This window comes from Scardinius erythrophthalmus (genome assembly GCF_964197995.2).
Source record: "Scardinius erythrophthalmus genome assembly, chromosome: 20".
Lineage (NCBI taxonomy): Eukaryota > Metazoa > Chordata > Actinopteri > Cypriniformes > Leuciscidae > Scardinius > Scardinius erythrophthalmus.
The window spans coordinates 37,045,528-37,070,039 of record NC_138240.1 but is presented as its reverse complement, the minus strand read 5'-3'; the positions used below and the strand labels follow the sequence as shown (position 1 = coordinate 37,070,039).

General features: G+C 39.1%; 1 protein-coding gene and 1 long non-coding RNA gene across 7 annotated transcripts in view; one reads left to right on the top strand and one right to left on the bottom strand.

The window, feature by feature from the left end:
* LOC308680498 (neural cell adhesion molecule L1-like) overlaps positions 1-18,676 on the bottom strand; it is a 41,188-nt gene extending 22,512 nt beyond the window's left edge. For 2 of the 6 annotated variants that reach the window (XM_081348631.1, XM_081348629.1), the window contains exons 1-10: positions 17,732-17,823; positions 11,957-12,056; positions 8,530-8,631; positions 7,573-7,770; positions 7,275-7,345; positions 6,264-6,489; positions 5,983-6,098; positions 5,667-5,892; positions 5,468-5,590; positions 3,468-3,638 (exon numbers count right to left, since the gene is read on the bottom strand). In XM_081348631.1, the coding sequence (XP_081204757.1) occupies positions 3,468-3,638; positions 5,468-5,590; positions 5,667-5,892; positions 5,983-6,098; positions 6,264-6,489; positions 7,275-7,345; positions 7,573-7,770; positions 8,530-8,631; positions 11,957-12,056; positions 17,732-17,755 (1,357 nt within the window). In that variant the 5' untranslated portion in view covers positions 17,756-17,823. Of the gene's footprint in view, positions 1-2,704; positions 3,639-5,467; positions 5,591-5,666; positions 5,893-5,982; positions 6,099-6,263; positions 6,490-7,274; positions 7,346-7,572; positions 7,771-8,529; positions 8,632-11,956; positions 12,057-17,731; positions 17,824-18,532 lie in introns of those variants that run through there. The other 4 variants (XM_081348630.1, XM_081348633.1, XM_081348634.1 and 1 more) reach the window with 4 other exon arrangements.
* On the top strand, positions 18,676-22,680 carry LOC308680508. The gene is made up of 4 exons (XR_014028922.1): positions 18,676-18,782; positions 19,103-19,199; positions 19,286-19,389; positions 20,872-22,680. It is a non-coding gene; the product is annotated as an uncharacterized lncRNA (long non-coding RNA).
* The last annotated feature ends 1,832 nt before the right edge of the window (positions 22,681-24,512 follow it).

The window sequence follows — 24,512 nt, the reverse complement described above, 5'->3', positions numbered from 1 at the left end:
AGCAGAGTCGTTCATTTTGAAAATCTCCGTGAGTTGATTTTGATTGAAGATTTTAAAAATTCCTTGCCAGACAGAGTTGTTGTCTATTTGAGCGAAAAGAGAGTTCTGACTCTTGCCGAGGCTGCCGTCTGTGCAGATGAGTTTACTTTGACTCACAAAAATGCGTTTGTTGTACGTCGCGAATTTTATTCTCCGTCCTCAGAGAAAAACGCTAAAATACCGAAAGTAAGTTTGCCTAAGCAAGCAATACCAGTTGAAGCCCATGAATGTTTTTATTGCCACGGACTTGGTCATTTGATTGCGAATTGCCCTTCACTGAAAAATAAAAATAAAGGGAAGTCAGCCAAAAGTGTTGGTTTTGTTAAGAAAATTGGCAGTCAACTTAGTTCGAATATTGATGCCGCGTATGATCCTTTTGTGTGTCAGGGGATGATTTCTCTTAGTGGATCTGAGCGAGACTTAGTTCCTGTAACTATGTTGCGGGATACAGGGGCCAATCAGTCGTTTGTGCTGGCTAGCATGTTTCCATTTTCTGAGAAATGTTCTCATTCAAGGAATTGAGTTGGGGGTGTTGAAAGTACCGTTACATAATGTGTACATTCGATCCGGGTTAGTAACAGGTTGTGTAAAATTGGCAGTGCGGCACAAGTTACCTGTGAATGGCGTGGCCTTAATTATAGGTAACGATCTCGCTGGAGGGAAAGTACTCACATTTCCCGAGGTCATTGAAAATCCTGTGTATGATTCTGTTACTTCCGGTGAGTTGGCATCAGAGTTTCCTTCAGTGTTTGCGGCGTGTGTAGTTACGCGGGCTCAAGCGCGTAAATTTGGTGATTCGATTGGTATTTCGGATACCTTTTTGGCAGCTGAGGACCAAGTTAAAGGTGACGTTCACATTGATGTACAACCTGAGCTGTCTGATCCCGAGTCGCTGTCCGCGACCGGTGGTGCTGAACTAGAATCAGCTGATCTGTCGTTGTCCATTAATAAAGATGTTATTTCTGTTGAACAGAAAAAAGACACTTCTCTATTGCGTTGCAGGAATGCAGCGTTCAATTTGAAGGAGACTGAGAATAAGTTGATAGGTTACTTCTGGGACAACGAGGTGTTAAAGAGAAAGTGGACTCCAGCAGGATCTGATGGGTTAGGTTGGGATACTGTTTTTCAACTGGTTGTGCCTAAATGCTTTCGAAAACAAGTTCTGAGTGTGGCCCATGATAATGTAGCAGGACATCTGGGTATTACTAAAACCTATTCTCGCATTTCGCGCTATTTTTTCTGGCCTGGCTTTAAATCTGATGTGGCGCAGTACTGTCGCTTGTGCCACGTGTGTCAGGTCATAGGGAAACCTAACCAGATTATACATCCTGCACCACTTAAACCTATCCCTGTCACGGGAGAGCCTTTTGCACGAGTAATCTTGGACTGTGTTGGACCGTTACCGCGAACAAGATCTGGACATGTTTATCTGCTTACGCTTATGTGCGCGACAACTCGCTATCCGGAGGCAGTTCCGTTGCGTTCATTAAAAGCGAAGGCTGTGGTGAAAGCCCTAATCACGTTCTTCTCTACCTTTGGCTTTCCACAGGTGATCCAAACGGATCAGGGGACTAATGTGTACAATATACAACAAACAAATGTAATTTCTAAAAATAAGTAACCTGAAGACAAACGCAGACCTATTCAAACTAACATAAATTATACTGATAAAAATTAAACTGTGTCTTTAGGCATTTTCATCTCTGCATCACCAAGTTACACCTTTCTCATGCTACATTATGGTGTCAAAACACTATGGCAATAGGAAGCTTATCTAGGCTGTCAACTATTACATGCCTCTGGGTGTGATACTATTTTCCCTAGCAGATGTTGAAGGTGCCTGTCTAGCCTCTTTGATTTGTGGAAGCTGATTTCCCTCAATGGAGCTGGTCTGACTTCTTTCCTGCTGATGTCTTTCCACATGCACACTCCAGATATAACTGCTGCTTTCTCAGTCCTTCCCATCCTAACATAGAGCTCAACTTTGAATAATATTGCAGCTGCATGACTGCAGCATGACCCAAGCCTGAAATTTCACAAAAACATAATAAACTTACTGGCTGATCAATAATGTTACTGTATGACCAGGGCTTGAAAGTAACATTTGCTTTCAGCCAAATTTCGTCTCGGACTATGAAGTAAGATGATGAGCATTTACTCATCTCACTTGCACAAAAACATCTACAATATTCCTCAAAATAATACAAATATACTTTTATTATTTGACCTCACTTTATTAACCAACGTCTTTGCAGCTGACCCAGTTCAAACATACCAATAAGCAAAAATGACTTTCTTGTTGAAAGCTGCGTCCCAATTCAGAGGCTGCATCCTTCGAAGTCCGCATTCGAAGTCCGATTGCATCTCAGTGGCGCGACGAAGGTTGTCCTAATCCTTCAAATGCGGCCTCCAAATGCATCCTTCGTTTCTCATAAAATGAAGGATACATCAGGTGGATCCTTCGCGGCCTTGCCTATCCCAGAATTCATTGTGTGCCAGTGATGACACGATTTTTTTGAGAGAAATTGCCGAAATACATTTTAAACGCAAGTATTGGGTTTCAGCTTAGTCAAATATCTAATTATACAAATGTAAAAAAAAAGAAAAAAAAAAGAAAAAAAAAGTAAGCTGTTCAAATTACATATCTTACTAAGATGCAAGTACATATAGTTTATACTATTTATTATACACAGAAATGGACCATGGTGAACATATTTAGACAGCTTGTGAACCCTCTTTTGTTTTCAGACAGTTTAATATAGGCCTAACTCTCAAAAAAGTCTAGTACAAATGTCACTGCCACTTGTTAATGGCAGCTGTCACAGATGCTAGGTGACAAGAACAGTCCTCCGTAAGCTAGGCCGTCCCATTTAACAACGCTTAGCCTGACCTTAGAAGAATACACCCTTTGAACTGGGACACAGCCAAACTTCCTTCTCCTGGATCCTATTCTTTAACAATCCAGAATGGCTGCAGAGCTGAAAGGTTTGTTTGAGCTGCGCCCTCTACTGTACAGCCGTGAATTTGCATTTCCTTCAGCCTGAGGATTATTCATTTAACTTTTGCCGAAAAACAAATAAAAATAAAAAACACAGGCAAGCCCAGCCAAGGTGAGAAAAAGTAACATAATTCCATAAAAAGTAATTCAATTATTTACTTTTTTAGGGAGAGTAACACACAATATCGTAATGCATTACTTTTAAAAGTAACTTTCCCCAACACTGATTGTGTCACATTTGCACACATTTTCAGTGTGGACACACAAATTACTTGTCACTAGAAGTGTGTTGCATCATGTCTGGTTAGGAAATAGTGTTTAAAATGTGTGTGAAAACATTCCCCCATCATGCAAAACCCCTCAAAACGCATGTGCAGTTAGATACGACTCTGTCCAGATAAATCATTCAGTGATGGGTAAAGTGTTGGACCTCCATCCAGTGTGGTAGCTCCCTCGCTGATGATTGGCAGTCCTTCTCCAGCAGCCGTGTATCCCCGCAGGTGGAAGCGGTAACGGCTGCGAGGGTCCAGCTTTAACTTGAAGTGATTTTTGCTGTGGTCACTAATCTTTTCTACCAGCATAGGGCTGTCTTCATTATCAACTGCAGAGAAATGGGGGGAGACAACAAATGTGTAAAAAATATTGTTTTAAACATTGGTTGGTGAGTTTATATTAAGTAGTTATAGTTGTTCAAAAATTTTAACTTAAAATTTTAAGGCATTCTGGGCATTTTTGAGCATACAATCTATACAATTGCTAAGGTGTTTCTGAGTGTTTTTGTGTATTTATATAATAGACTTTATATAAAGAAAGATGGTGCACTCGTATTACTTTAACTAAGAGAAAGTGCAACATGCAAAATGGTGGAATAAGTCCCGCCTTCTAAAGAAAAGAGCCATTCCCCTATCGGTAATGTTTATCGCATCACTGCAGCTGCCGTGCCGTTAGAAGCTCCGGTTCCTATAGAAACAGTCAGTGTTTTGAGATGCATGCTTAGGACTACGCATGCGAAAAATGCTGTTTTTTGTCATGATTTGAGCGTTTAGAAGCAAAATTTATGAGACCGTTTTCATTGGTGATTTCAAATATAAAATTTAATCGTAAGCTTGGCAAACAGTTTTGGAGAACTTGATGTTTCCTCATTCAAAGAGATTGGAGTTGAACTTGCATGCCCGAGAGGCGTTTCAAAGATGACCGCCAAGTGAAATGACTTGTCTTAAGCCGAGGACACACTTAACGACTGTGAAGGCCGATTATAAGTGTAATTTGATACTTACGACTGATCATGCCCAAACGCGCTGAGTCAGAGATAGTTGCGTCCAGTCGTTGTTCACAGTCGGGGTTTTAAATCTGCTCCAGTCATTGGAAACAGTCTGTAAATGTGTTCAGTTCAGTCTTAGAATGTTTCAGCTAGTCGTTAAAGGTGCTCTAAGCGATGTCACGCATTTTTTAGGCCAAAACATTTTTTGGCACATACAGCAAACATCTCACCATCCGCTCGCTGCCAGTCCCCTGAACACACTGTAGAAAAACACGGTCTCTGTAGACACCACAGGCTCCACAAACGGCAACAAAAACAAACTGGGCTCACCCGCACCACAAAACATAAACTGTTCCAGCCAGTAACCGACAAGGAGGATTTGGGGGGTTAGTGCGCGGATGAGGAGGAGGGAGGGTCTAGCAAGCCTCCATTTTGTTTGACAATACTTTAAACATCAACAAGAAGTGACGTCACCCAACATCACTTAGAGCACCTTTAAGTGTGTCCCCGGCATTAAAAGGATTTTGTTTATATGCAGTTGCTTAGATATTCTGAGTGTTTTTTTTTTTTTTTTTTGTTGCTAAGCAGTTGCTAAGATGATCTGATTGTTTTTTTGCATTGCTCTGCAGTTGCTAAGATGTTTTGAGAGTTTTTCTGAGTTGCTATGCAGTTGATAGGGTGTTCTAGGTGTTGCTGGGGTGCTGAGTGTTTTAGTGTGTTGCTATGCAGTTGCTAAGATCTTATGGGTGGTAGTTCAAATGTCATATATATTGTTAAGGTATTTTGAAAGTGTTTTGTTTGTTGCTAGGCAGCTAGGTTGTCCAAGCTGTTGCTATGCAGAGGCTTAGTGTTTTGGGGTTGCTATGTAGTTGCTAAGGTATTTTGACAGTTTTTTGAGTTGCTTGCGATGCAGCTGATAGTGTGGTTTCTAGGTGTGGTTTCTAAGGAGTTGCCCAGGTGTTTTGAGTGCTTGGGTGGTTAATAGAGCATTGCTAGGTGATATCTAGGGTGTTCTGATTAGATGCTTGCTGGTTTTTTACTTAGCCAAGTCAAAAGAGTGTCTAGATTTTTTTCAACCATTGTATTGTATACCAGGCCAAAATCCCTCTCCTCAACAAACTGCTTCTAATAATCCTGATGAGAATGAATCAGGCTGTTAGTTCACACACCTTGTTGATACTGTAATATGTATCCTTTCAGGACTCCATTTGGCTGGTTGGGCGCAGACCAACGCAGAATCATTTCTGTCTCTGATGGGCTTTCCAGCAGTAAAAATGAGGGAGGACCAGGTACTGAAAAAAATGGATGACAGAATTTGAAGCCCTCACCTTTCTTCAACTATTTTTCTTTTTTGTCTCACGTTCTTACCTCCTTCTGGAGTGTGGAAAGTGAGGGCTTCAGACTCGGGTCCTTCTCCTTTATAATTAAAGGCACTTACAGTCAGTGAGTAATGGGAGTAGGGCTGCAGATCTCCCAGAATCTTCTTCTCCTCGTTACTGTCCGTTGTCACAACTGAGATGTTTGTCGGCCTACCCTCCCTAACACGCTCCCGTCTGAAGTGTCTGCTTTCTGGGTCAAAGTGCTTCAGATAAATCTATAGGATGGATGATAGACAATTTGTTGAAGAGATTTTACATCTTAAATTTTTTAATTTTTGGCTGAGTTTAATACAACAGTATGTTACCTTGTAACCCTGCAGACGGCCCCTCACAGTTTCTCTGTTCACGGCCGCCCATGTCACTTTAATAGCAGTGCTGTTGATCAGAACCACTCCCACATCCAGAGGGGCCTCAAGAGGGACTGACAGGGAGAAAGAGCACCCACACTTTGATTCCCTTAAAAACGTCTGTCTCAGGATTAACTAAAATCATTGTTCAATTGGGGTGAATTGAGATAACCTTACAGGAAGATGTCAGGAAAAAGGGCTCACAATAGCAGCAAAAATATACAACATGAAAAACTCACTCTCCTCTCCAGAGTATCCAATGGCGCTTTTGGGCTCTGGACCTTCTCCCATCTCATTAACAGCTTGCACTTTAATCTCAAAGGCAGAGAAGTTGCCCACATCTGTGACGATGAAGGGTGGAGAGGTGACGTCTTTGGTGTGCCAGGACGGACCGCTGCCAAAAACCTTCCTCCAGATCACTTTGTAGCGAAAATCTGGGCCATTGAAACTACGCCTGTCCAACTCCTACAAGAACAAAGATTCAGTCTTGAGCTAGAATGTATCTTTCTGTGAACAATGAGAATTTCAAAACATTGGCAACAAGTACAGGGATTCCTTTTTTTTTATCAGTTTATTTACATTAACTGTCCGGACGAACTGATTCACTAGAATGTATCAGACTTTCCAACGCTACACGAGAAAGATTGGATCGTTTAGGATGAACTAATTCACTATAATGAATCAAACTTTCCAACATTACACATGAGAGAGAGAGTGGGATGACTGTTTAGGATGAACTAATTCAGTAGAATTAATAATACTTTTCTAACACTACATATACTCTATATATGAGAAAGAGGACGATTTAAGATGAACCAGTTCACTCAAATGAATCTAATTTTTAACAATTTGAGAGAGAGAGAGAGAGAGAGAGAGAGAGAGAGAGAGAGAGAGAGAGAGAGAGAGAGAGAGAGAGAGAGAGAGAGAGAGAGAGAGAGAGAGAGAGAGAAGAAGAAATAGAAGAAATCATTCATGACAACATAACTTAAGAGAGAGAGAGACAGCCGTGTATTCTGACTTTTTAAAAATTTAAAAAAAAGGTTGGTTATGCTACACCACTACTTGTTGTGCTACCAAAAATGTAGTGATATGTACATTATATGAATTCCTTTTATCTAACTTTTTTGTCCATTTTCAAGCTTCTGTTCACTTTCTTTTGTGTTCCATGGGAAAAAAACTAACAGGCTTGGAACGACATGAAGTGAATGCATTAAGACAGAATCATTTTTGGTCTGAATTGCGCAGCGCACCTTCCATGTGATGACAAGGGTGCCTGGGTCGATGGAATTACTGTGCACTCCTTCAGGGTTTCTGTCTGGAGCTGTAGAGGACAAATAATAATTTAGTGCCAAGATGTTCTAACATGGCAAAAAAACTGTCACTTTACATCAGCCACACACTGAGAGAAGATACAAACACAAATTCAAAGTGTCATACAATGATTCAAAAGACAAAACAAATGCATCACAATGTAGCGGGACAAGCATTTTCTTTTTCAAGGCAATGTAAGCGTTCACACACTCGCACACACATGCAATGTTAACTCACGAGCAGCTGGTGTGGAATAAGCCTCCGTTTCCTTGCTCGGGTCACTCTTGCCGATGTCATTGATGGCGATGATTCGGAAACGGTAAGAACTGAAGGGCCTCAAGGGAAGGGTAGTTCGCTGAATGCTGCCTGACACACGGCTTAGCTCCTCCCATTCCTTTCTTTCATATCCTGCCTCCTCGAACTCAATCAAATACTCTAGACACAAACATGTGTGTATATATATATATATATATGTAAAACAGGAAATGACACTGATTTTATATAGACTAGCCCCCAAAAAGTATTTGGACACTTCAAACACACTTAAAAATGTATGAATGCCACTGCATTAGATGAAAAATATTAAGTCAAATAGCATTTTTTTTTTATAGAAAGCACACTTTTCAAGTATAAGATTTGTTTTTGTTTTTTAAATTATGGTTTCCCAAAATGGGGTTTGTGAGTTGATGAAACGCTAATAATGAAATAAATCAATCATACAAAATGTGAAATTAAAACAATTAATAAAACATATAAATAAAAACAAATTAAAAGGAAACACTTAGTATTTTTGTAAAATATTTATTGAAAAAATTTAGACAAATATTTTATTTGTTTAACTGTATGTAAAGTGACTAGTTACCAACATCAGAGAAGATAAATGTGTACCTCAAGTAAATATTTTAAGTCTGGCTGACAAAAAAAAAGAAAGAAAAGGGAATCCCTGTGCAAACTGAGAAAATGTGGTTTGATATTGGTGTGATATTTTGTTATTGAGCACAATGACATTTATTTTAAGTGTGGTTTGAGTGTCCAAAAAACTTTCAAATCTTTGTTAAACCATCAATTTATACAGCATTTGACATTTAAAGGGGGGGGGATACAAATAATGAACATGTATCAAATAAAAACTGCATACACAAACTGTATGTATTGCATAAACACAGGGGGAAAAAACATATATTGTAACTGTACCTATCACAGGGCTGTTGTGATCATCTCCAGGTGTCCAGCTGAGAGTGACACTGCGTTCTTTAGGTTCGGTCATTTGTATTTGGGTTGGAGAGTCTGGTCGATCTGGTGAATGAGGGTTGACAAAGAGGTCAAGGGGTAAGATAGACTGGTGACACAGATATATATACTAGATGTCGCCTTGGCTACGGTAGTTCATTGGAACGAATGTCTTCAATGCGACATCTAGTGTATTTATATCTATGCACCAGTCTGCGCACACGTCACACAGCAGGAAGCGCCCGCGCCCTCAGATCACTTGGATGTGGTTGTGTTATAAGAGGTAAAAATGATATAAATACTGTTCGTTTTCTCACACAAACCGCTCGTTTCGTGTCTTATGCCATCAATGTGTACTTACGATGGGGAATTGTTTAATTTGGACGATGGGGAATTGTTTTAATTTGGACTTTGTGCATGCTCTTTGAGACAGTGACCACAGACCTGCATTATATGACTGACAGACAAGAACGGTTTGACCTAAAAATATCAAAATTGAAACTACTGCGGAAAAAAAGACACCTACATCTCGGATGCCCTTGAGGTAAGCTAAAACATACCAAAATTTAATTTCAAAGTGAACTATCCCTTTAATGATCCGCAGCACCACTGACTTCAGTTAAGTTTCTCACTAAACCTCAACAATGTTCTGAAGCAAGTGCCTCTGAATCACCTCAACACTCACTCGATTAGTTCCAGGAAACGGAATTTCGTCCATATCATGAGAAACTCCCAAGTGAAAAGATGGAAATGAAGAGCACGGTGTAAAGCGTCCAGAGACCCGAGATGATATCTAAGTGTCTGTTGTTTTACGGATGAGTGGCCCGTGAAAGAATTGGAGAACAGGAAGAAAATTAGACTTGAGGAATGAATAAGAGAGGCAGACAGCGAGAGCATAAAGCATTAGTTATGTAATCTACTGACAGAGTCACTGAGGCTATTAACAAGTGCTTATACTGGACACATAACAACACTGATGTCTGGGAATGGTTACAGTGATCCCTTACTATGCAGCTTATATCCTCATCTACTGTATCTATCAATCTATCTATCTATATCTCTATCAGTCTATAAGAAGAAGAAAAAACACAGATTTAAAAAGTAAACTGTTCAAAAATGAAAGTAATCCCTGGTGATGGACCATTTTATGGGCCATGAACCATTAAAACTGGGAGGCATGGCCACACCTCACCCATCTACCGTAGATAATCATTCATTTTAAAAGACTCCTGCCTAGATGCACCCTCAATTAAAAACAAAAAAAATTATCATTCCCACAGTTCTAAATATAACAAACAAATATCTCAGCTGATCAGTTTGGGCTGATTCCTTTCCTAAGTAAAGCTAATTACCAGGGGCGTAGAATTTAGTAGGGACGCTAGGGACGTGTCCCTACCAATATCCAGTGACACTGATATATCCTTAGCAATAATTTCGATCAAAACTTAAAATATATTTATATTGATGTCCCCGTCCCCACCAATTTCAAAATCAAACCTACGCCACTGCTAATTACAACTACCAGCATCTAACCCTAATGAGGATTGGATGCTTTACTGTATTTGCAAGGGCATTTTTAGAGGTATAGCAAACAAGTGCACATAAACACACATTTGCTCTTCTGTCATGGTGTGAACTTTCTATTGACTTGCTTTTATGTAGATTGTTTTATATCTCTTAACCCTCACAGAAACTATTTTGACATTATTTGTTGTTAATATGAGGTTTTACTATCCTGGTGACAACATTTGCTCCAACAGTGAAGGCAAATCCTGACTTCCCCACCACCACCTAGATTGCATTAATCCTTTAAATAAAACAAAATGTTATGATTACACTGTTTGGAGGTGAAACAAAGAAAACACATGATGCCAGCTCATACACCTGGACTGTAGTTCAGCTGGCCAACAAGAGGCACACTAGAGATAACAAGATGCTGGCAAAGCAGAGCTAAAATAAACTCCCTCCCTATCTAGCCATTTTCTTTCCTTTGACTTCAACCACCCTTTGCAAGACTGCTTGGTACTGCAGTCCCAACAACTTAATAAGAAAACAAACGCGCTGAATGTCTGAAAACTGCAACATGGCAGGGAGACAGAAACAGAACGTTAGCATATGGGCCGGACTCGGTCAGACATATTAATGTGGGTGTGTCAGGGCTCTCAAGTGTCACGCATTGAGCATGACAGTCAATTCAATTCAATTCAATTCAATTCAATTCAATAAAGCTTTATTGGCATGACAAAAATACATTTGTATTGCCAAAGCATGAAAACAACATATAAAATGATTTTGAACATTTAGTACAGAAAATAATAATAATAATTCAATTAAATAAACATAATAAATAAAAATAGTAAAACAGTTTATAAACATTTCAAAATTCTGTGAACAACTTAGAATTCAGTGTGTAAGTGTTTGTTTGTTTTGTGTACGAGCGCGTGTGTGTGTGTGTGTGAGCGCATCACTGATTGGTCGTCAACTCTCTCTTTTTGTGACAGGCATCGATGTATCTTGCCGCTAGTGTGATACAATCTCTTTTTTCACTTAATAGGTGTTGGAATTGTGTTTTGTTGTTCAATTTCAGGAAGTTAGGGCAAAGTTTTTCAAATAGTGTGTAAAACGTCCCTCTAATGTCTAGTTGGGACAGCTGGTGAGAAAGTGTTGCTCTGTCTCCACCTCCACCTGACAGTCTCTCATTTCGTTTTTTTTGTATTTCTCACGCAGAAAAAGGCTGGGGTAATGTCACTCTTGCCTGTCTTCAAAACTTGAGAGCCCTGGTGTGTTGTCGATCTCAATGATCACATCCATCGTGTCTATGTTTCCCATTTAAAGGTCACTAATTGAAGTCAAGAGAAATCGTGACCTTTCATGCAGATGTAATTTTTCACTGACATCTCATTCTGGTGCATTTCTGTTTTGTTGTTTTCATAATCTAGTTTTTTTCCTCTTCTTTTGTGTGTGTGTGTGTGTGTGTGTGTGTGTGTGTTTGGAGGGGCGGGAAAGAGAGATGCTCTGTTACACTGATACATGAATGCAATCTTAAATTGCAGATGTACAATAATAGCAACAAACCTAGTGCTGTTAATAGATTTAGGAAGCTTGTAGAAGCTTCTGTTTTTACAGTTCCTGCTCAGGTGGGTTTCAATCACTGTGCGCTTGACTGTCCTTTCCAATCAGGCCTGTACTAGGCATTCAGGTCAATAGTATAATAAATTGAGCAATTAAACTCACTTATAACTGCTCATTCTGCACTTTTTATCTCACATTCACCTAACAATAAGCCATAGCAAACATTATAATTCTGAAAAAATCAATGAAAAAAAAACACGCGCACACACACACTCGCCATGCACTTAACATTTAATTTAATGTCAAATCCTGTACTCACATTTGGATGGGATGTTGATCATGGTGTCCCCGGGCTTTGGAGCCACAGACAGCAGGAGGAGAGGGAGCAGGAGAGCAGCACATCGCCCCCTGCTGCCCACCTGAAAAATGAAAAAAAAGACTCAGTGGTAAGTAAATATTTAACGCAGCATCCGTTTTTTTCTGTCATCCTTTGGCTGCATGGCGTTACGTTATATGATGCGCTTTTATTCTTGCTAATGCTTTTAAACCATTCAAGCCATATCTTAGGCTACTTATTTTATAAAACTTTAAAAGCGGAAAGCACATCACTATGGGGTTATTATTGTTGCAATATTCCAAATAAATAGATTAATATTCACAAATAAATGTAGTTTCATAAAAAATGATCAAATTGAAGCGAGAACGTGCTACGATTGGCCAGCTCGGTGTGGCCGTTATCTGATTGGCTTGAGTAGGTATGGAGCTAGAATTGTCTCTTTATTACATGCGAGAAAATAAATGATCTGAGAGAAAAAAAAAAGTTTGAGAGAAAAGGTTTTCATACCAATAGCAAAAAATAATAATATTTGAGACTAAAAAAAGTTTTGAGAGAAAGTATTTTCTCATAGAACATAAAAAATATACATTTAAAATTTTTTAAATTATTTCTGAGAAAAAAAATCTCTCTCAAAATACTTTGAAAAAAACTCTCAAATATATATTTTTGCTATCAGTGTGAAAACATCTCAAAAAAAAAAAAAAAGTGTTTCTCTCAAAACGCTTTTCTTTGCTCTCGATGCAATTTCTTGCTCTCGTGTCAGGATTTTGCTTTCACTGTGAAAATTGTGTCATGGGCGGGGCCACGTTCCTATTGGCCAGTCGGGTGAGCATCGTCTTGTCTTGGGAGTCGAACTCCTATGAGTCGAACTGAATCATTATATGTTCGGTTCACCGGCATAGATGCCGCCTCTGCCTTAGTTGAGCACGGACACTCCAGTGTTTGGGTAAGATGATGAGGGCTGTAGTACTCGAGTCCGGTCTTGGACTCAAGACCGTTTTTCTGTTGTCTCGGACTCGCTGGTATTCGGACTCGGACTTGTCTCGGCCACTGGTCTTGCCAAATATGGCTTTTGGTCTCGACCGAGTCCAGGTTTCTTTATTATGTTCCCAGTAATAACGTATTATTGTAGTATGCTTCCCGCAGACTTCCGCAGAAACCTCCGTAGATGAGGACCTGCGCGTGTGTAATTTATTTTCTACTATTTGCTACTGCAATACCGGCGCATAGCTGAAATAACAGATCCGTCTATTCACTGCCGATCATAATATCAAATTGCTATATGGACTAGTGACTGTGAAAGATATGGGGTGAGATTTCGGTCACAATTCTGCGCGCGCAAGATCACATTTTGAGCGTGCAAAAGGGCATTTCGTTGGCAGTAAATTCACAGATTCGAACTTCCCGGGTCAATAACTCGTGAGCTAAACGTTGTTACTGCACAAATAACACCTCTTTTTAATCGTAGTAATGTAGACAAGCAGCTACAACCTAATTTTCCTCCAAACGAGCTTTCCCTCGCAGTGGACAAAATACATTGATCTCTATGCGCAGACGGCAGCAAGACAGATCCAAAGGGACCGTCTGAAAAGTGCAAAACCCGAAAAGCGTTACTACGAAAACAGTCAATAACTTCACTGTCACACACTATAGTGTCATCAAATTCAGTTCACACATCACTGCTGTCCTGATGGTTATACTACAACATTTATTTTGAATAAATATCGTTTTGCATATTTTTTATGATTATTATTTATGAAAAATATTCAAAAACTTCACTGTAATTCACTGTATTGTTGGCAAATTCAGTTCACACATCACTGCTGTCCTGATGGTGGTTATACTACAAGACTTATTTTGGGAAAAATATAGATTTTAAATTGTATATACTATTGTAAATGTAGAAGTTTTATGATTTTTATGAAAAATATTCAATAACTTCACTGTAATTTACTGTATTGTTGCCAAATTCAGTTCACACATCACTGCTGTCCTGAAGGTTATACAACAACACCTATTTTGGTAAAATATATATTTTAAATTGTATATACAATTGTACTGTAAATGTATAATTTTTATGATTTTTATGAAAAATATTCAATAACTTTACTGTAATTCACTGTATTGTTGCCAAATTCAGTTCACACATCACTGATGTCCTGATGGTTAGGCTATACTACAACACTTATTTTGGAAAAAATGTTTTTTTTTTTAAAGTTGTATATACAATTTGTAAATTTATGATTTTTTTTTAATGATTTTTATGAAACTATTCAATAACTTCACTGTAATTAACTGTATTGTTGCCTAATTTAGTTCACACATCACTGCTGTCCTGAAGGTTATACTACAACACTTATTTTGGAAAAATATATATTTAAAATTTTATACAGTTGTAAATGTATAAATTTTATGATTTTTATGAAAAATATTCAATAACTTTACTGTAATTCACTATATTGTTGTCAAATTCAGTTCACAAATCACTGCTGTCCTGAAGGTTATACTACAACACTTATTTTGGTAAAATATATATTTTAAATTGTATATACAATTGTAAATGTATAATTTTTATGATTTTTATGAAACATATTCAATAACTTTACTGTAATTCACTGTATTGTTGCTAAATTCAGTTCACACATCACTGCTGTCCTGATGGTTATACTACAACACTTATTTTGGGGAAAATATATTTTAAGTTGTATATACAATTGTACATTTGTGATTTTTTTTAATGATTTTTATGAAAAATATTTAATAACTTCACTGTAATTCACTGTATTGTTGGCAAATTTAGTTCACCCATCACTGCTGTCCTGATCGAATCTGTGAATTTACTGCCAACTTTACTCAACTGCACTAGTTCTCTTCCGCAGTCGGTGATGCAGGGAGTCTTGTGATTGGTTTTCAAGCCAGCCAATCAGAATTTAGCAGTCTCGTCTCTGATTGGCTGGAATTATGGCATATTGTAACGCTGGGTTGTGTTGAGCAAGTGAGCCGTCTGCGCTTAGAGAGCGCTCACGGCTGGTATGAAAGGAGCAAGAAAGTGAAACTTTGCACACGCGAAAGAGAACGTCCGCGCACATCTAAATACTTATTTTAAATGCAAAATTGATTTTCGTTCGCTCGCAATATTTTCTTATCTGCGAGACGAACATTTCTCCGCAAAACTCAGTTCACGCGCGTGCGAAATGCCCTTTTGCACGCTCAAAATGTGACTTTGCGCGTGCAGAATTGTGAACGAAATCTCACCCCATAGAAAGACTGTTATCAAAGTCTGATGTTCAGCGAGTCTCTGCAAATGAGTGCAGGTTCATGTACTAACGTTACACATACTCAAGTACACGTTCATCTTCAGCATTTCATCGTCAGATACGCTCAGAAACCTATCAAAATAAAAGTTTGGTTTAACGTGAAGAAATTATCACAGATATATTTTACTGGAGTGAAGCTTATTGTCATTTAGTTGCTCAAATGCTCAGTACTAGTACCTAGCAGTGGTAATAGTAGTGGGTTGGTGTTTGTATATCAGTTCTAACACTGCTATTATGAGGTATCACCATATGTCATCATTCTGTTTTCTTTAGATTAGAAGATTATATGATATCAAGGGGAATATATATACTTAAAAATCCTGCGTGTTGTGACCATAGACATCATATATAAACGCTAGATGTCTCGTGCGCGCTGCTGGCCAATGGAGGTCGACATCCGCACGAGGCGGCCATCTTGCCACAGTGTGCTCGCTCACTCGTTTAATGGTGCATGTACTTTAAAATAACCATAACTTGCTCAATTTTCTACCGATTTTCAAACGGTTTGGTTTGTTATAAACGTCAGAGATGTAGTTATGACACTGCATACATACACTGCATACATATGAATAATTATAACATACATGTTCAAGCATTCGGAATTATACCCACGTTAATAACGTTTGTAAGAAACCAAACCGTTTGTAAATCCGTCAAGATTTCAGCGAGATAAGAGGATTTGTGTGCATGCTGATCATTCACCTTAATTCACAGCTTCACTGTGACAAGATGGCCGAACGGTGATGCCGGAAGTGACTGCGCCATAAGACATCTAGCGTTTATATATGATATCTATGGTTGTGACACTGTTTTTGCTTTTAGATCAACAAATAATAACCCAAAATGATTGTCTTGATAATGTCATGCATAAGACTTTTTTTCCTGTCCTGTCCTGGACTCGGTCTTGACTCGGACTCGAACCTCTTTGGACTTGGTCTTGACTTGGACTCGACTAGTCCTGGTCTTGGACTCAACAAAGGTGGTCTTGACTACAGCCCTACACACACAACTCGATGGGTAGCTGGCTGAGCAAGTTCAGCATCACTGAAGATTAAACATTAAAAAATAGCACTCATATTCAAGAATGAATGTGTATTATATAGCCATCATGCTAGGTAAACTTGCAAACCTGCCTGGTTTATACTATTCTTAAATCAAATGCCAAATGAATGTTTTGATTGTTTCACTCCACTTGTTTCTACCTTTGCACTTGCTAGCCTCAAAGCACCTGAAGAGTACTGCTGAACTTGCTCAGCCAGCTACCCATCGAGTTGTGTGTGTCATCATCTTACCCAAACACTGGAGTGTCCGTGCTCAACTAAGGCAGAGGCGGCATCTATGCCGGTGAACCGAACATATAATGATTCAGTTCGACTCCTAGGAGTTCGACTCCCAAGACAAGACGATGCTCACCCGACTGGCCAATAGGAACGTGGCCCCGCCCATGACACAATTTTCACAGTGAAAGCAAAATCCTGACACGAGAGCAAGAAATTGCATCGAGAGCAAAGAAAAGCGTTTTTTAGAGAAACACTTTTTTTAATGTTTTCACACTGATAGCAAAAATATCTATATTTGAGAGTTTTTTTCAAAGTATTTTGAGAGAGATTTTTTTTCTCAGAAATAATTTTAAAAATTTCAAATGTATATTTTTTTTATGTTCTATGAGAAAATACTTTCTCTCAACTTTTTTTAGTCTCAAATATTATTATTTTTTGCTATTGGTATGAAAACTTTTTCTCTCAAACTTTTTTTCCTCTATCAGATCATTTATTTTCTCGCATGTAATAAAGACACAATTCTAGCTCCATAGTGTGGGCGGTGGGTGGAGTCCACTTATTTGTGGATTTGTCTGCACGTCAACGCTATAAGTGTTTCAAAATCCACAGATGCGTGAGGGGATTCACAAATGCACAGGAACCGATTCACTAATAAATGCCAGGCAGAGTTGTGTTTGTAAAATAATAAAACATTTGTAAATATTTTATTTATTTGCAAATCTCATTTTATTTATTTGTGAATTTTATAATTTTTTGTGAAACTCTTTACATTTATTTGTGGATCTTAATCTATTTATTTGTGAATTTGATACATTTTTGTGAATCTCTTTACATTAATTTGTGAATATTAATCTATTTATTTGGAATATTGCAACCATAATAACCCCATACATCACTCATTCCTGGGAATACTTTTGACATCGCAGCCTGACCTTGACGGAAATAAATATCCTACGCCAAAAGTACCAGAGAAAAAGTCTCAGCTGTGCTCAGATCTGTAAACCGTACAGTTGCTTTGGTTTTTCAATCCGTACCCGTTTCACCCCGTGGCTCAAAAGGGACACAACAAAAATAGGGACACACGAGAAAGCCAAAATAGAATGCAAAATGTATTAACAAAACAGAACTATACAGAAAAAAAAGAAAGAAAAACTACGTACATCAGTAACAGTGAACAAATTCATAATCCGTGCACTCTTTCGCAGTCGTTGTTTAGTAAATCGGTCTTTCGCAATAGTTGTTTGTAATATTCAGTTCCTGTGGAAAAATTGTGAAATACTGTTCCAGTAGGTGAAGTTACACAACAATATTCAGTTCACACAGGTCATGTTGTGTAATATTCAGTTCCAGTGAAAATCTGTTCCAGTTAATGGAGTAGGCTATAGAATGGTGATGTGATGTGTAATATTCAGTACCGGTAAACTCCACCCACTGGAACAGTTTCTTACAGTAACTGAATATTACACATCACCTGTTCAGTCTTGAAAACTGTGGCCTATACCTTATTTTAGAAATCTGTTTTTCTGTAGGCTATATTGATTTGTTGTGTATTGTTATGATGAATACAACTGTCTCAACTGAATTTTTCTATGATTTGGCGATGGGCTGTGTAATGTATAGGCTAGATGACATGAAACCGCATGTGGTTGAACTGAAACCCCCCCAGGTCTCCCGTATTTTGTTACCCAAATGTTGACTGGTATGCATTATAGCCTACATGTAATAGAGCGGCCCGCTCATTTTAAGTTGCCCATCAACATTAAAATTCAGGCTACGCCACTGTTATAGTCAAATTCCCCAATACATCTATTTACGAGACGTATCATTAATGATAATGGTCACATTTCTAATAAGAAAAAAAAACATAATATGCAACCAAGGCCAAATTATGACAAACAGAAAAGATTAATTCATTACATTAGTAATCGTTATAGATCTTATTGATCTTATGACTTTCTTACCTTTCCTTGTGGTTCTTGAAATGTCGAATGAAATTTGACGTTGTGGTTGTCGTGTCGGATATTCTTGCTTTTTTTTTAATGGCACGTCAAGTTCAAAGTCCTTATAGACCCTTTAACAGCCCACGTGATCAAATAGTTGCGCACACATTTTGGCAACGGAAGTGGTGTTGTTCCCCACTGGCTCTAACGTGTTAGCAACTCCGAAAGATAATAAAAAATGCTTGCGTCTGCAGCGCCCACTTTATATCATGTAAGTTTATCTATGTACTCGTGAGTTTAATGGAAAGCATGGTTTACATTATTGATTGTCTGTAGCCTACGGTGTAGTTTATCAATGCAGCTGAAGTTTGATGACCACATGCAGCTAGTTTCATAAGCTGGTGTTGGATTTGGCTAGTAAACAAACTGTGTGTGTGTGTTATTTGCAGATGAAGCATTATTGGACTCTAGTAATCCTCGTTTACATTAGTGATTGTCTGTTCGATGTAGAATAATATTCAAATGCAGGTAAAGTTTGATAAACTGGCGGTAGATTTGGCTAGTAAACAAACGTGTGTGTGTTATTTGCAGGTGAGTTAGGGTCATTGGACTCTAGTAGTCCTGATTTTGTGCCTTCTGTGTTTGTGTACACAAAACCGAGCCAGAACCCCGAAGCAAAGTTGGAGAGGTAAGAATATTTAATTTCCCCCTCTGTTCTATTTAGTTTGTTTTTCTCTTTTGCATAACTGTACATTTCTGCTGTTTTTATTGTAGGTACCATAGGAAAAGGAGGAGAGATGACAGACCTATAACGGCAGCAAATCTATGTGTTCCTTCTAAAACTCCGAAACAAGAATGCAGCATGGATCATTGTCCAGGTATGAATATATTTCATCTTAACTGATTGATTGTCAGGGTGTGTGTGTGCTCCTGCCAGGCATACTGCTCTAATTGCATATCTGTATGAGTACACAGGCCCCTGGATGAGTCAAATGCAGACGAAAAATCTCGCCCTGTGATCAATAAAGTATCTTCTCTTCTATCATGGAAAAGCTTTGAAAAATCATTGCTAAAATGTTGTGAGAACCCCCAATTGTGAAATTGTCTGCATTGGTTGCAGCACATGCTAATTTTTCACTTTTCTTTATTAAAGGTGCCATAGAATGGATTATTTTATTATTTTATAATGTTTCCTGGGGTGCCCTTATAATGTTAGTATGTTTTTTAGATCAAAATTTGTTATAATTTAGAAATAAAAGGCATATTTCCTAGCCTGATTTCATCCATTGATTTGAACACTCTGTTTGAAGGGGCGTGTCTGCTGTGAGACTTCAGTGTTGTTGCCCACTGCTGTGATTGGCTGACATGCTTGCATATGAAATATCTGGCATTACATGTAGAGCTATCTGGAAAACTTTTACTATTACAGCTTTTATATGTTTTTACTATTACAGCTATCTGGATTAACGAATCATGAGAAGTTTTTTTTTAAGTATTTAGATCTATTCCCATCACATAAAAGGTTTCAGTGATGAGCACTGAGCAGATGACAGCCTGTTGATCGCGTGAATGAAGATCTTATCACTGCAACGCGATATACTGATGCATAAACAGTGTTGAACGACTTTGAAAGAAAGATTATCTGTCTGAATTTGAACAATTACACATCAGAAATTCACATAACCCACTGGTTCTCCAGAGGCTCGGATGAAGGAGCAAAAAAATATTTTTACCAAACCAAACACTGAGCAACTGCCATGCTTCGTTCGCTCGTTTGCAAGCCATGATGTCTCTCGAGGAAAAAACAATATCGCGCTGGATCTAGATAACACAATGTAAATTATCGTTAATAAAATCCCTACTTGCCGCTTGCGGGAATATAACGTTAGTTGAAATTGCCCCCTTCGTCCGTTTGAGACGCGGAGAGAAGCCTGGCTGCTTGATATTGTTGTAACAGTCCGTGGTGAAATGGGCAGAGCAACTAAACAACTTCGAATTAAACTGTAGCGGTATCCGATTATAGATCGATTATAGATAGATCTGCCATTTTCCCTATGATCCTCCTCCTGCTTGTTTCTTCACCTGCAGAACTTCTGATGATTCGGCTGTGCAGTTTCGCCTGGCACTGAGCATGGGCTGGCATATGCAAATTTTTAGAGGCATACATATTAATGATCCCATCGGTTTCGTCACAGTTGGTGTTATGTGGAGATTCGCCCGTTTTTCAGGGGTGTTTTTCAAAAACGAGATTTAAATAAGAAAGAGAAAACTATGGTGTTTGAGACTCACTGTATGTCATGTCCATGTACTGAACTCTTGTTATTTAACTATGCCAAGATAAATTCAATTTCACATTCTAGGGCACCTTTAAAGCTGAAGACGACATCCCAGTTACAAAGAGGGAGTATGATGACCTGAACCGGAGACACAGTCAGCTTCAGGAGGACCATGTACACCTGTGTCAGAAGTTTGAGGCACTACAAGCAGAAAATGTAAAGCTGAAAGAGGAGCTGCAGAAATCTACATTTTCCTACACAACTGTTAAGTGCAACATTGGACAATTGTTTTTTCTCACCGGACTGACCTCCGTGCTCTTTGAGTGGCTAGTTACAAAAATAACAGGCAGCTTAGAAAGAATTATCCAAAAACTTACACTAGAAGACCACCTGTTGGTTATATTGATGAAATTAAGGTTGGGTCTATGTAATACTGACTTGGCATATAGATTTAAAGTATCAAAAACCACGATTTCAAATATTTTGCGGAGCTGGGTCCCTGGTATGGCCTTGGTCCTTAAGCCACTCATTAAATGGCCAAGTAAGGGCGCAATACTTAAAAATATGCCAAAAACATTCAAGCGGAACTTTAAAAACTGCCGGTGCATAATAGACTGCACAGAAATTTTCATAGCTAGACCCAGTAATCTGACTGCTAGGGCCCAGACATGGTCAAATTATAAACACAACAACACAATTAAATATTTAATCGGCATCACTCCAGCTGGTGCAATTTCATTTCTATCTCCTGGGTGGGGTGGACGGGTTTCAGACAAGCAGATCACAAAAGAGTCAGGTTTCTTAGAACTTTTGGAGCCTATAGGGATGAGGTTTTAGCCGACAGGGGATTTCTCATCAGAGACGAGCTTGCAGCTTATGGTGCAACCCTTCGTATCCCTCATTTCACAAAAGGAAAAAAGCAGCTTTCTGCACAGGAGTTGACACATCTAGACAACTTTCTCGTGTGAGAATCCATGTGGAGCGAGTTATTGGTCGGTGGAAAAACTTTAAGATTTTGCAAACAGTTATTCCAGTGTCGCAGGTTAACATGCTAGACGATGTTGTGACTGTATGTGGTGCCCTCACAAACCTCTGTAAGAGTGTTGTTTCCAAATGAGTAACAGTTTTAACGTGATTTACATTTGTAAAATGTATTTACTGTACATGAAACATAATGAATTATAATAAGCCTCCCAACATTGGCTGCCACTGGTGTGTATAATGTACTTCCCCCAAGATTATCTCAACAATTCACAGTGCTTTTCAATTTCATTTGTAATTGTTATTAATTGAGCATCAGCGTCAGTTCTGGCAGGCCAGGTAGTCAAGACGCTGCTAATGCTATTTACTAACAACACTGTCCCGTCAGCTGATCTGCTCTAGCTGAGCTGCATTAGCTCGTTAACTCCCCTCGCTGCTCAATGGGCAAAGCTCAAACAAGGCGCCCTATTTAAAGCACATTCAGTTGCTCATACATGCTTGCTGCTCGCTTCTGCTGCCCGCCACCTCCTCCTTATGCATAACGTGGCATTTGCTTTGTCATGTTGCCTGCTCTGTTCACAGGGGGATATTTTAGCTCTCACAGTCCCAAACTGTGTGAGCGTTCCCTAATGCTGCTGCTGCTGCTGCTGTCCTCTGACTCTCTGCTATTTCATGGTGCTCATGAAAGGTCAGAGGACTCCCTGAACAGAGCCATACCACCAAATTTCAATTCAGGAACATCAACCTGTTTGCAATCTATTCAATATAATTCTTTAATTATTTTTATTGTCTGTGTTCTTGACTTAATGGACCTGACAGAAGTAGTTTAATTGCAATGTATGCAAGCAACATAGTTACTATTAAAGTACTATAGCATTACAAAATAAAACGTTAAACAGAAGTGCGTCAACACATAGCAATCAATAACAACAACATAAAATGTAAGGAAAAGGATAAATGTAGGTCTGGGTGAAGAATAAGAATAAATGTAGGAAAGAATGATGGAAAAGAATGAATGTAGGGAAAAAATTAAGGAAAACAATAAATGTAGGTCTGGGTAATATGGACCAGATTCATAACACAATACAGAACATTTCCCAGTCCTAAATTTAATCATTCAAACATCAACTCTCAGACATTCCCTACATAACCATGTTGCTGGCTTCCTTCTTATGTGTGCACAGGTGTAGTGAACGTGGTTGCTGCATTTGAAACAGATGATCATTTTTCCAAAAATTGGCTTTTCACAGTATTTGCAGGCTCTCTGTGATACCAAGACAGGGTCATGTATTCTTGTCAGTAGTTTAGGCAACACACTCGAGATAAAGAAGTCTTATGCTTTTGGCAAAGCCTCCTTCAAAAACTCTTCATTTCTTAGGATACGTTGCACAATGAACTCCTTCTTGGACCACAGCACAAAGTCACAATGTGGCGAGGGGGGCGTGGTTTTGCATGGCGGCGATGATCTTCTTCCCTCCCGGGTTTCGGCACCACTGTAATAAGGTTCGTTGCTGTGATGGTGTAGGAAGGAAGAAGACAGGGATCGGCTGACTGGGACACTCACTTTATTTCTCAGTTTCAAATAAACAAAAGGGTGCGCACAAAGCGCCTTCACCGTGGTTTAAAAACACACAGCTTCTCAAACAACAATAAACTCAGCATTCAATTCTCTCAGTCCACATCCGCGTCCTCGTGAGGTCCCAGTCCAAAGCTCTCTCTCCTCTCTCTCGCTCTCCTCGGTTATATGCGGTCTCTCCACGCCAATTACTGCAATCAGACACAGGTGTTCATCATCTGCACTTGACCTACTTACTCACCGCTCGACCCCCTCCTTTCTCTCCCGCTACAGACTTCGCGAAACCACGCCCCCCTCGCCACACACAATATTTAACATCACACACAAACATGTGAAGTTGACATTGATAGTAGTATGTGTGTGAATGCTTCAATGCGAATGACTTGTCCAGACAAAACTGCTCATCTTTTGTACATCCTTGAAGGCTATCGCTGTATTTGTAGGGACACTTGATCTCTACCACCCCTTTACCACAGCAGGTACATCTTGCTATCCCATCTGGTGATGATCCAAGGTGTGGCTCAGAAGGTTTCACTACTAAGCCACATGAGCTGACGCTGAAATCTGGATGGCTTTGGGACATTTGGTGTACACGCTCTGTTTCTCAACTAAATACGTATATATCTGGCCACTGTATATTTGGCCGTCTGCTAACGTCTTCTATCCACTCCACTCCTATATCTCTGTCTGTGTTGCTTAATCCGCTCGCGTAGCTTGACACGCTGCTGATTCTCGCCATACTTCCGTTGCCAATATGCGCGCGCATACGTTGCTACGTCATCATTGTGTACAAACAGTAAAAGGGTCTATAATGCAAAACATGAGCCCACATCCCAAGACAGCATCGTCATTACTACCCTTTCCCAGCTTATTAAAGAGCAGGCTGACTCCATACAATTTCTGGTGAGTGAAAACTCCAAGAAAATTGATGGAAACTCGTTGAAAATTGAAGGGCTAAAGAAAACTGTGGACTTTGTATGCTTTGAAGTAAAATAAGCACAACTGAGAGTCAAGAATGTTGATGGCCGCCTTAAAGAGGAAGAAAAAAAGTGGCAGCGCTCCTAACTCGCGTGTGTGAACTGCAGACTTACTCAAGAAGCTGGAACTTGAAGGTCTATGGAGTAGCTGAAAACACTGCAGAAAATGTGAAGAAGTATTCTGCCAGATG